General features: G+C 36.1%; 1 protein-coding gene across 3 annotated transcripts in view; it reads left to right on the top strand.

Moving 5' to 3' along the window:
* BRWD3 (bromodomain and WD repeat domain containing 3) overlaps positions 1–13,534 on the top strand; it is a 234,360-nt gene extending 220,826 nt beyond the window's left edge. For all 3 annotated transcript variants that reach the window (XM_043570815.1, XM_043570814.1, XM_043570816.1), the window contains one exon: positions 7,906–13,534. In XM_043570815.1, coding sequence (XP_043426750.1) covers positions 7,906–8,660 — 755 coding nt within the window. In that variant the 3' untranslated portion in view covers positions 8,661–13,534. The remainder of the gene's footprint in view (positions 1–7,905) is intronic.
* The last annotated feature ends 279 nt before the right edge of the window (positions 13,535–13,813 follow it).

Below are 13,813 nucleotides of genomic sequence, written 5' to 3'. Positions count from 1 at the left end.
AACTTCCAACACTACGTTAAACAACAGCGGTGAGAGTGGACATCCCTGTCATGTTCCTGATCTCAGGGGGAAAACTCTTAGTTTTCCCCATTGAGGATGATATTAGCTGTGAGCTTTTCATAAATGGCTTTGATGATGTTTAAGTATGTTCCTTCTATCCCAACTTTCTCAAGGGTTTTTATTAAGAAAGGTTGCTGAATTTTGTCAAAGGCCTTTTCTGCATCGATTGACAGGATCATATGGTTCTTTTCTTTTCTTTTATCAATGTGATGTATCACATTGATTGATTTGAGAATGTTGAACCAGCCCTGCAGCCCAAGAATGAATCCCACTTGATCATGGTAAGTAATTCTTCTTATATGCTGTGGAATTGGATTTGGTAGTATCCTGTTGAGAATTTTTGCATCCATATTCATCAGGGTTATTGGTCTCTGGTTTTTTGGGGTTTTTTTTGTTTTTTTGTTTTGTTTTGTTTTGTTTTTGCTGGGTTTCTGTCTGGTTTAGGAATCAAAGTAATGCTGGCTTCATAGAAGGAGTCTGGAAATTTTCCTTCCCTTTCTATTTTTTGGAACAGCTTGAGAAGGATAGGTATTATATCTGCTTTAAATGTCTGGTAGAATTCCGCAGGGAAGCCATCTGGTCCTGGACTCTTATTTGTTGGGAGATTTTTGATAACAGATTCAATTTCTTCACTGATTATGGGTGTGTTCAAGTTTTCTATTTCTTCCTGTTTGAGTTTTGGAAGTGTGTGGGTGCTTAGGAATTTGTCCATTTATTCCAGGTTGTCCAGTTTGTTGGCATATAAATTTTCATAGTATTCCCTGATGATTGCTTGTATTTCTGAGAGACTGGTTGTAAGAAATCCATTTGCATTTGTGATTTTATCTATTTGGGTAAACTCCCCTTTCTTTTTGAGAAGCCTGGCTAGAGGTTTGTCAATTTTGTTTATTTTTTCAAAAAAAACAAATCATGTTTATATTGGTCTGCTCTAAAGTTTTTTTAGGTTCTATACTGTTTATTTCTGCTCTGATCTTTATTATTTCTCTTCTTCTCTTGGGTTTGGGGTGTTTTTGCTCTTTTGCTTCTATTTCCTTTAGGTGTGCTGTTAAGATTTTGCATTTAGGATTTTTATTGTTTCTTGAGATAGGCCTGGATTGCAATGTATTTTCCTCTCAGGACTGCCTCCACTGCATCCCAAAGCGTTTGGAATGTTGTCTTTTTTTTTTTTTCATTTGTTTCCACGTATTTTTTTAATTTCTTCTCTAATTGCCTGGTTGACCCATTCTTTCCTTTTAATTTTTTTAACGTTTATTATTGACAGACAGAGACAGAGCATGAGCAGGGGAGGCGCAATGAGAGGACGAGACAGAATCTGAAGCAGTCTCCAGGCTCTGAGCTGTCAGCACAGAACCTGACGCAGGGGATCATGACCTGAGTGGAAGTCAGACGCTTAACCGCCTGAGCCACCCAGGCGCCCCGACCCATTCATTCTTTAGTAGGGTTTTCTTTAACCTCCATGCTTTTGGAGGTTTTCCAGACTTTTTCCTGTGGTTGATTTCAAGTTTCATAGCATTGTGGTCTGAAAGTGTGCATGGTATGATCTCAGTTCTTTTATACTTATGAAGGGCTGGTTTATCACCCAGTATGTGATCTATCTTGGAGAATGTTCCACGTGCAGTCGAGAAGAATGTATATTCTGTTGTTTTGGGATGCAGAGTTCTAAATATATCTCTCAAGCCCATCGGATCCAATGTATCATTCAGGGCCCTTGTTTCTTTGTTTATTCTCTGTCTAGATGTTCTATGCATTGCTGTAAGTGGATTATTAAAATCTGCAATTACCACATTCTTACAAAAAGGTTGCTTATGTTTGTGATTAATGATTTTATATATTGGGGCTCCTGTATTCAGTGCATAGACATTTATAATCGTTAGCTCTTCTTGATGGATAGACCCTGTAATTATTATATAATGCCCTTCTTCATTTCTTGTTACAGCCTTTAATTTAAAATCTAGTTTGACTGATATAAGTATGGCTACTCCAGCTTTCTTTTGGCTTCCAATAGCATGATAGATAGTTCTCCATCCCCTCACTTTCAATTTGAAAATGTTCTCAGGTCTAAAATGAGTGTCTTGTAGACAGCAAATAGATGGGTCTTGTTTTTTATCCATTCTGATATCCTATGTCTTTTGGTTGGAGCACTTAGTCCATTTGCATTCAGTGTTATTATAGAAAGATATGGGTTTAGAGTCATTGTCATGTCTGTAGGTTTCATGCTTGTAGTGATGTCTCTGGTACTTTGTGGTCCTTGCAACATTTCACTCACAGAATCCCCCTTAGGATCTCTTGTAGGGCTTAGTGGTTATGAATTCCTTCAGTTTTTGTTTGTTTGGGAAAACCTTTCTCCTCCTATTCTGAATGACAGACTTGCTGGATAAAGGATTTTTGGCTGCATATATTTTCTGTTTATCATATTGAAGATTTCCTGCCATTCCTTTCTGGCCTGCCAAGTTTCCATAGATAGGTCTGCCACTACCCTTATGTGTCTATGTTTTTAAGTCAGGGCCTGTTTATCCCAGAATTTTCTCTTTATCTTTGTATTTTGCCAGTTTCACTATGATATGTCGTGCAGAATATCGATTCAAGTCATGTCTGAAGTGAGTTCTCTGTGCCTCTTGGATTTCAATGCCTGTTTCCTTCCCTAGATCAGGGAAGTTCTCAGCTATGATTTGTTCAAATACACCTTCAGCCCCTTTCTCTCTCCCTCTTCTTCCTTTGGAATTCCTATGATACGGATATTGTTCCATTTGATTACATCACTTAGTTCTCTAATACTTCCCTTATACTCCTGGATTTTTTTTATCTCTCTTTTTCTCAGCTTCCTTTTTTTCCATAATTTTATCTTCTAATTCACCTATTCTCTCATCTACCTCATCAATCCGTGATTTGTGACCTAGGATGTGATCTGTTGTTGAGAATGTCCATGTGCACTTGAAAAGAATGTAAATTGTGCTGTTTTAGGGTGGAATGTTCTGAGTATATGTGATAATTCATCTGATCCAGTGTGGCACTCAAAACCATTGTGTCCTTTTGTATTTTGTTTAGATGTTCTTTCCATTGATGTAAGTGGAATATTAATGTCCCCTCCTATTACTATGTTGTTATTAATTTGTTCCTCTATGTTTGTTATTAATTATTTTATATATTTGAGTAATTCCAGGTTGGGTACTTACATACTTATAATTTGAGGTGTTCTTGTATTTCCCATTATTATGATATAGTGACCTTCTTTATCCCTTATTACAGTCTTTGTTTTAAAGTCTAATTTGTCCAATAAACATGTTGCTGCTCTGGCTTTCTGTTTACAGGAGTTTGTGTGATAAATGTTTCCCTATCTCCTCACTTTGAATCTGCAGGCATCTTTATGTCTAAAATGAATGTGTTGTAGGCAGTATATAGATGGGTCTTGTTTTTTTTTTTAATCCATTCTGACACCTTCTATCTTTTGATTGGAGTGTTTAGTCCATTTATATTCAGAGTAATTATTGATAGATATGTATTTAGTGATGTTTTATTACTTGTTTTTCGTTGTATCTGGAGATTTTCTCTGTTCCTTTCTTGTCTTTCTTACTTTTGGTCCTTCCTTTCCACTCAAAGATCCCCTTTAATATTTCTTGCAGAGCTGCTTTAGTGGTCAGGAACTCCTTCACTTTTTGTTTGTCTGGGAAACTCTTTATCTCTGCTATTCTGATTGACAGCCTTGCTGGACATAGTCTTCATGGCTGCAGATTTTTCCCATCCAGCTTGTTGAATATATCATGCCACTCCCTTCTGGCTTGCCAAGTTTCTGTTTGTTAAAAAATCTGCAGGTGGCCTTACGGTTCTTCTCTTGTAACTTAAGGACTTCTTTTGTCTTGTTGCTTTTACGGTTTTTTTTATTTATCACTATATTTTGCCAGTATAATTACAATATGTCCTGATACTGTTCTTCTTTTGTTGATTTTGATGGGAGTTTTCTGTGCCTCCTGGATCTGGATGTCTCTTTCCTTTCCCAGATTAGGGGAGTATCTGCTGTTTTTTTCCTTGAAATAACTTTTCTGTCCCCTTTTCTGTCTCTTCTTCTTCTGGGACTCCTATAATACAAATGCTTTTACATTTGATGGAATCATTATTTCCCCTAAGTCTATTTTTGTGTTCCCTAATTCTTCTTTCTCTTTTTTTACCTTCATTATTTTCCATTATTTTGTCTTCTATATCTCTAAATCGTTCCTCTGCTTCTTCCAGCCTACTGTTCATTGCATCAAGCCTGTTCCAATCTCATTTATAGCTTTCTTCATTTCTGAATGATTGTTTTGTAACTCTTTTATCTCTGTGGTAAGGGTTTACCTGATGTATTCCATTCTTTTCTGAAGCCCAGTGAGTATCCTTATGATTGTTGCTTTAAATTTTCCATTAGGCATGCTACTTATATCTGTTTCACTTAGATCTGTGGGCATGGCCTTATCTTGTTCTTTCATTTGGGATGAATTCCTCCATCGTCGTATTTTGTCTTAAGTCTTTGTCTTTGTCTGTGCATCAGGAAAGCCAGTTATGTGTCTTGCTCCTGAAAGTAATTGTTTGATGATGTCATGTAGTTTCCAGTAGCTGGCACTTCAGGGATTCTCTCTGGTGTGTGCTGCTTCTGTTCTGCTGTTGTGTTTTAGCTGTTCTATCCTTCAGGCCAGTTGCCTGCATAGGCTCTTCTTGTTTGCAGTGTGTAGTGTTTATTCCTTGGCCAGAATATGGCAAGTTTTAACTAGGCTCTGGTTACCTTGTCAAATGCTCTGGTTTCCTGATACTATTTCCACTAGAACTGAAGCCCTGCAGAACTCTGTTGGAAGTTGTAGTTTGGGCAGAATTTTCTGCTGTACTTCTCGGGAAGGAGCCCACCGCACTAGTACTGGTGCAAGCTTGACTGAGAAAGGCAGTCTTCACCAGAGTGCTGTGGTGTGGGACTTGGTGTAAGCACATTAGGAAGCCAGTATAGGCACTGTGCTGATTCCTGCAGCTGGCTCTCTGTTTATGCTGAGGAGCTGGGGAGGAAAATGGCACCTGCCAGCTCTTTTGTTCCCTGAGAGGAGTCTCTGTGAATGCTGCCTCTCAGCAAAACACTCTGAGAAGAGCAAATAATCTCCTACCTGTGTGCCCCAAGCATTTTCTAGATTGCTGTTTCCAAGCTGTCTGCCTCTAGGTTTTTTGCATCCCTTCTCTCCAGGAGCAGCACAGTGCCTGCCAGGCTCTATCCAAGACAATCCTGGTGCCCTTTAAAATTTCAGGCTTTAGACATGTCGTGTGGTAGTGGCTTGTGCTAGTCTTCTGGGGGATGGGCCCACAGCTGTGCTGGGACTGAGGCAAGCTTGACTGAAAAGGACAGTCCCACTATGTGCAGGGGTGTGGGGATTCTCATAAACAAGTTATTTAGCCAGTATTGGGCCTGTGCTGCTTCCCACTGCTGGCTCTGTGGTTATGCTGAGGGGTAGGGGAGGGAAATGGCTCTGGTCAGCTCCTTTGTTTCTGGAGAAGCTTCTCTGTGAAAACTGCCTCTCAAGAAAGCCCTCCAAGAAGAGTGAATAATCTCCCCTATGTGTGTCCCAAGTGTTCTTCAAATCACTATTTCCTTGCTCTGCCCCCAGGTTGTTTGCTTGCCTTTTCTCCAAGGGCAAGGCAGTGCCCTCAGGTCTCTATCCCAGCCAAGCCTGCTAACCTTTAAAACTCTTGGCTTTAAGCCCCACTGGTTGTAAGAATTCTTGAAAATCAGCCCCTCTATTTTCCGAGCCAATGGTTTTGGGTAATTGTTCTCCTTTTGCATTCCCCTGTGTGCTCTACTCTTTTGCGCCCTTCTCTGTGACCAAGGCTCCCTCCCCTCTGCAGCACCCATGATCCTTTTCTCACCTAAACCATATCTGTGGACTTACTACCTTCTTCAATGTGGCTTATTCTCTCCCTTTAGTTGTGGAGTTTGTTCTGTCAGTCTTCAAGTTGTTTTCTGAAGTATTTAGGATGATTTGGTTGTTATCTGGTTGTTTGTGGGACACGATGAGCCTAGGGTCCTCCTAGTCCATTATCATCTTTCTCCAGAAAACCAACATATGTATTTTTTTGAGAGAGGAACATAATTCAGTCTATAATACCAAGACTATTAGAGTAATCTTGTTGCTATGGTTACCATACAACCCTAGTCATTGCTCATTCCAAGTTTTTCAGTCCACTCTCCTTTTTTTTCTCCTACCTCACTAGCTGTTTCTTCTCAATTATTTTTTCCAATTCTTCTTTATCTTTAGATGGTTGGAATATCCCAAGTCTCAGTCATCAGTCACCTTCTTTTTCTGTTTGCCCTCTGAATAAGTGCCCTCAGTTCTCTTGACCTTAAATGTCATCTCTTACTGAATATTTCCAAAATTATATCTCTAACTCTGAATGAGTCTCCCCTGACCTCTTGACAGTTACGTTACCTGCTTTTTTCTTTTTCTTTTTTTTTATTGTCTTTACTTGGATCTCTTGTAGTATTTAAAACTGGAACATTGCTGGGGCGCCTGGGTGGCGCAGTCGGTTAAGCGTCCGACTTCAGCCAGGTCACGATCTCGCGGTCCGTGAGTTCGAGCCCCGCGTCGGGCTCTGGGCTGATGGCTCAGAGCCTGGAGCCTGTTTCCGATTCTGTGTCTCCCTCTCTCTCTGCCCCTCCCCCGTTCATGCTCTGTCTCTCTCTGTCTCAAAAATAAATAAATGTTAAAAAAAAAAATTAAAACTGGAACATTGATTTTTTTTTTCTACCAGACTATGTAAACCTATTCCTCTTTCAGGATTCTCCAACTTAGCAAAATATCTCTACCATTCAACCAGTTTCTCAGGCCATAAGACCTCGGAGTTGACCTTAATACTACACTTAACATTTGACATCCTATCCATCATCAATTCCTGTCAGTTTGAACCTTAAAAATAAAAGGTTGGTTCTGATGGCTCCTCTAGAAGGAAATAATCTAAATCTAATCACTTCTCATCACCTCTGTTGGTACATCCCCTTATCATATCTTACCTAGACAATTGCAGTGTTCTCCCAACTTGTCTCTGCTTCTAATCTTGTTCCTTCTATAATCTGTTCTATGTGGAGCAACTGTAGTGCTCCTTTAAAAATATAAGTCAGATCCTGTCATTCTCTGGTTTTAAAACCCTTCACCACTAGCAGTTATATACCACAACTCTGCTTTTCTCTTACACTCTAGTTACACTGGGTTTCTGTTTTCTCCAATGGAATGTTCTTTTCCCAGATCTCACTTCATTCAGTTCTTTTCTCAGATACTACCTCAATATGAAAGTCTTTATCTAAAATACCCCATGTATACACTTGAGCATTTTTTAATCACCCTATTTTCTTTTTCTTTATAGCATGTATCATTACTTGAAATTATATTTTTATTTACTTCATTGTCTATCAAGCTTTCCCCACTAAAATATAAATTCAAAGAGCAAGGACTTTGTCTCATTATTGCCTTATTTCAAACTTCAAGCATCATATTAGGTAATCAGTAAATATTTGTTCACTGAGTCAGTGAAATTATTTTGATACATATTCCTAGATAATTCTTTCTAGAGTTCAAGCCCTTGAGATTTCTGCTCAGCTTCATCATTACCCATCATCCTTCCATACTTTCCTCCCTGGCCCCCTAAAAACACAGACAAAAATAAAAACTTCATTGTCTTCAGTTTCTAACAGATTTAAATTTATACTCCAATACGCTCCACGATTTTACCCCATGTATCTTTGGGTGCTAAACATTTTTTGATACAATGTTTATTTTACTTTTGAACCTAAGTAATCAATCTTCCGTGTCAAAGCTTAACTTTAAAAAATTATTCATCTTGATTTAGATCACTCCCTTGATGGACCCCTTACAAATGGTGATGGCAGAGAGCCTCGGACAGGAATCAAAAGAAAACTACTTAGTGCATCAGAAGAAGATGAAAGCATGGGAAGAGAAGAGAAAGAGAAAAAAGAAACAAAAGAGAAATCACATTTATCCTCCTCAGAGAGTGGAGAGTTAGGATCCAGTTTGAGTTCTGAAAGTACCTGTGGTTCTGATTCTGATTCTGAATCAACTTCCAGAACAGATCAAGATTATGTAGATGGAGACCACGACTATAGCAAATTCATACAAACCAGGCCTAAAAGAAAACTCAGAAAGCAATATGCCAATGGAAAAAGAAACTGGAAGACAAGAGGCACAGGAGGAAGGGGCAGATGGGGCAGATGGGGTAGATGGAGTAGAGGAGGCCGAGGAAGAGGAGGCAGGGGACGAGGAGGTCGAGGAAGAGGTGCAGGTGCCACTAGAGGGAGAGGGAGAGGGAGAGGAGGAAGAGGTACTTCTAGAGGAGCCACCAGAGCCAAACGTGCACGTATTGCAGATGATGAATTTGATACCATGTTTTCAGGACGTTTCAGTAGACTGCCTCGAATTAAAACAAGAAACCAAGGCAGGAGGACTGTTTTATATAATGATGATTCTGATAATGACAATTTTGTGTCCACTGAAGATCCTCTGAATCTTGGTACATCCAGATCAGGCAGAGTGCGTAAAATGACAGAAAAAGCCAGGGTTAGCCATCTCATGGGATGGAATTATTAACAGTTAATAAATTTAGAGTAATTTAAAAAAAATTAATGGCCTTCTACTGCAGGGAATTTACTAGGAAATCTACAAAGCAAGTTGTGTGGGGACTTCTGCTTCCTTTCACATTGGTGCTTTTCCATTATGCCAGTATACATTTTTTTCAAGACTTTTGATCTCCACACTTCATTTATTCAAACAAGCCTTACTTATTAGGCCTTAAATTAAAAAAAAAAATTCTGCCCACATACACACACACACACACACACACACACACACACACACAACACAGTACGCCACAAACACACTACAGATTTACTACATTAAGGGAGCATTCAGCTTCTTAAGAGTAGCATGACATTTTTATCTCAATGGAATATCCCTCTTTTGCTTTTGTATCACAGAAGTATAGCACCTTCTTACAGAGTTTTATATAGTTTGTTTTTGCCATTTTGATTCTTGTACCCAGTAATAATAACTTTTGCACAATACACCAATCCTATAGGCAGCTATTAAATGTTTACAGTTTCTATATTGTAAGAACGATCTGGATTATTTTACTCTTCCCAGGCTAAACTTTCATTGTACTGAACTGAAGTATATATTTATACTACAGTTTTTTGGGGGTGGGGGGATCTTGATATGCTTTTCATTGATTTGCTTAATTCATGTTAAAGGTGAGAAAGGGTTGGTGCCTTGTAAATATGTAGCAAATCTTTGTGGTGTGTCTTGATGTGTGCATTAACTTTATTAAAAAATAACATTTGAGGTATCGATCTAGACAAGGTGCCAAATGCAAAAGTTTCTTGCATCCATTTTCTTTTTCCTATTATATTTTATTGCATTAATAGAACTCGTGTAGTTTAAAGAATAACATAAACATTTGAAAAAATCCTCATCCACAAAGAATAACTTCTTTGAATAGTAGCTCAGCTACCTCTATTAACTACAACTACTGGAAACATTAAAGAAAATAGATGCTGTTACTCATTACTGACTAAGGAAAAATAGAACAAACTTGGTAGGAATGAATACTCCTATGTTATAAGCTGAGAGGTTGTTAATAATTGTATTGGCTCTCAAAATAATAGTTGTAATTAACAAACTTTCATAAGTGTAGTATGCTGTACCTTAGGCTTTTCTTAGAACATATTTGTGTAAGTAGACTTGGTCTACTACTTATGTATCTCTGCTACCACTTACTATTTACAGCTGTGAGTGATTGGTTTTCATTTGAATTTTAAAATGTAACAAAGCAGCTAGTTTGAATTGGATGTTTTGGCTAGCAAATATTTTGAGTCAACTTTAATAGGTTTTGCTCATACCATTCCAAAGGGTTCTTCTGTTATAATCTTTCAGAAAAGAACCTCATTACACTGCACAATAATATTTGAGTAATTATTTTATAGATTAAAAAATCTTTAAAACCCTTATGGTCTTGTTTACAGCAGTAGAGTGCACATGATTCCATAAGTGAGCTTGAGTTACAAGATCAGTTTTACTCCTCAAATTTGAGAGATTGCAAATTCACTAATTTGTTAAATACTTAGATTTTTAAGGTGAGTGGGATAATACTGATCTCTGTTATTGTAACAGCAGATTTGTTACACTTAGATCAGACTTTGGGGATAAAAGAAACTTTTTAATGTATTCCTAGTAATCCCAGAACATTTCTTAAGCTAATGTGTTTGTTTCATGCTTCCAACCATTTTATGCATCTGAAAATCCTTAAGTGCAAAGGAAGGAGTACATACATAACTTTGCTCTTTTGTTTGGGTTGTTCCTGCACTAACAACTTTAAACAGTTTTCACATGCAGTAAGAATGATGTTCAGGCTTTAAGAAAGTATTGTTATGAATTGTTAATGGCACTAACTTCTGTTACTGTACAGTAGATCAAGCTGATTTTTTTTGTTGTTATAGTCTTGTTTTGTTTTGTTTTGTTTTTTTCACTAAACCAAAACGACTTCTGGTTGTAACTCAGCTGACACTTTTAACCATACTGTAGATTCAAAAACATTCACATTTGAAACTCTACCTTTTATTTTTGCTAATTAGACTAATTTTGCATTTAGACTAAATTTGTGCCTGTGTTTTCCTAGAATCAATAACAATTTGGCTTACCCTAATCAAAGTAACATAGATTTACTTAAATTGATGGATATACCCAAACATGTATTGTGTGTATCATTTTAGTGTGAAATTTTTTGACATTCTTCTATGAAGAGCTAATCTCTTCAAATGTAGAAGAATTACCATTTGTGTGATTTTAGCTATCTCAAGATTATTTATAATTTATTTTGAAAAAAAATGCCACATTTATTTCCCATATGTCAAGATTTTGTAGGTTTAGATAATTAGAATAATGAGGCTGAAGACATTTTTAAGCACATTTTATATGTAGTGAAATACTGTGAAAACACTAGTGAACAGCATTTTGCTGTAATATTGATTTCAGTTATTAGGATTCAAAAGTCACCAGGGTATGTTAGATGAGCATATTTGCCATTTATTACAAAACAAACAGATATTTTCTGTTTGCATGCAAATTATTTTAATAAGTGTGAAAATAAAAGTTTGAAAGATAGTATTTTTACTTTTATATCTGAACATTTTCCCCCCAATTTATACTTTGCTTTTTTGTAACACCGCCTCCTGTGAATGTGTTGTAATTTGTATCACACTGAATATTTTACACTTTAGTTTTTTAGAGTACCTTTAAACCTAAATATCAGATTCAGGCATAGCAAAGCAAGTAGGAAATGAGCTGAAATTTTTGAAGAAAAGTCTAAATATTAAATAAGTTGCTAAGAAATAAACACGTGTGTGAGAACATACATATGTATAAGCCTAATCCTATGCTGGATATTAATAGTCAGTGAACTATAATATTTCTCATGAATGCTAATAATCTTTTAATTACCAGCTTTAAGATCTTAGCATGTATATCTGTTTATGAAACAAATTGTGTTTCTTCTATGTCTTTCTGTGTGTATCTCTTCCAGCAATAGGATGCTTTCCAAAACATTCAGTAGCCTATCAGCCTAAGAACTAAATTTGTGTGTGTGTGTGTGTGTGTGTGTGTGTGTGTGTGTGTGTAGATTTTTTTTCCAACTTGACATACTTTGTCTCAGACATTGAAAAAGAATATTTTGTATGGAAGACAGCTATATTCACAGTCTACCAACTCTTTGTCTCTGTGTAAAGCACTTAACCTATATATATATACTGCTTGATCATCCACTTCATTATGCCTTATAGGTAAACTAGGTTTTATCATGTACATGTGTCCCTCTATTTTTAATGTATCCTTCCTTCATTTGTTTCTTTTTCTGTTTCCCTTCCCAGAGATCAGGCTTGTGCTAGAATTCTTCATACAGCACTTTGTTTCACCCAGAGGTTGAGAAACTGAGTAGAATTTGAAATATTTTGAGCGATTTATTATTTTGTTGTTTTTGTTGTAATCCTATAGGTTGTCATCAGACAATAACAGAGTGACTGAAAAGAAAAACATGAATGCCACTTCTTAGTTTTCGATAAAAAAATTTCGATCATTTTTCAAAATTTGTACATTTGTGGTAGTGATAAACACCTTTATTACTTATATATCTTGGGAATTATTTTATACACATTTACCAACTGGCACTAATTTTTAAAGTTAGAATTTTCACATCCACAAAAAGGAAACTTGCACCCTGTATAATTTTCAGTTTGCTGTGATATCCAACATTTACTTTTATTACCAACATTTTGGGTTCCAAAATGAATAGTTCAGCTCTGGGGGAGGGAATGGAACTTGCGACATTTAAAATTCATTGTTTTAAATATTAACCCCATCCCCAACAGTTTTGTGGTACATGAGGCTTTATGAAAATTGTATTGAAAATAGAGTAAGATCACTTTTAAGGCTTGTTTTGAAAATTAGTGTGAAAATATTTTCATGCTTTTTTGATTTTCATTTCTTAGTAAAGTTTCTTTATTAAGTTTTAATTATGAAGTTTACCAAGTTTTGTTTAAATTCTAATATAAAGTTAATTTTTTTCATGGTGCTGTATTTTGTGAACTATGAGTTGCCCTCAAGTTTCTAGACATTTATTTCTTATATAGCATTATTCTTGATTATTTTCTTTTCAATCATTCCTCCCCTGCTTACTTTTATCCTCATTTCTCTTACTGCAATGAAGACTGCACCTAATTTAGCATACTTCAACAAGACTAGCAATTTATGATTCACTGATGGGAGAAGTACAGTAGAAAGGCCCTGCAGTTTAGAGTTAAGGTGTGTTTATTTATATGTATGTCCATTTGTTATTCTTATACCTATCTTAATTAAATCTATAATATGAGACTTTGACATATAAAAGCATGATAAGTATTTTCTAAAAAATAAAACTATTGATACATATAATCACCATTGGTAATTGACTTTTAAAATCACATACAAAAATATTTAGAAACCCAGTTGGGAAATGTGTTTTTACATATGTCACCAGATACACATTAAGCAGTACTAGAAATGTTAATTTTTTAAACAATACTGTGGTGATGGCAATCAGTAATTTATTTCTTTGTCCTGTAACTTACCATCTTTGTCTTTTGTAATCCCTTACAAAGTATTAACAAAACTGTACCTTATGTTTGTTATTAGTATCCACAAATTTTAAGATAGAAAGTCATTGAGTTAATAGTTAATGTGATGTTGTATATGGACAAAATGTCCATTAAACTAAAATTCAGTAAAGAAAGGTAAACTAACTGGCTTGGTTTATAAAAGATGTTTTGTTTGGCAGTTACCAGTCACTATAAGCAGTTATCTTCAAAGACAAAAAACTGGACTAATTTGTTGGCCATTCTTTATGGGATGTTTACAATAAAATTCCAAGTTGTTTGGAATCAATTGCACTCTTGCTACTTTATGCCTTAACTCAGGTACCGGAGATAATTAACAAGAAGAAAGAAATAAGGAGTTTCCTTTCCATTATTGAGCTTCAGAGATTTTAACATGTAACTCTTGGGCCCTTTCTTTCTTGTTTCTTTATTATATATTTTATTACTGTTTTTTATTTGAAAAACTAGACTGCTTATCAAAGAAAATTAAGGGGTTTTTTTGCCATTGCAGATATTCTTTAGGTCACTTTTAGGTAATAAATATTTTAATATTTTAAGTGTGGG

The sequence above is a fragment of the Prionailurus bengalensis genome, chromosome X (assembly GCF_016509475.1).
Source record: "Prionailurus bengalensis isolate Pbe53 chromosome X, Fcat_Pben_1.1_paternal_pri, whole genome shotgun sequence".
In the NCBI taxonomy this organism is placed as follows: Eukaryota; Metazoa; Chordata; class Mammalia; order Carnivora; family Felidae; genus Prionailurus; species Prionailurus bengalensis.
The sequence above is the reverse complement of the archived record's forward strand: the minus strand, read 5'-3'. Positions and strand labels throughout refer to the sequence as shown.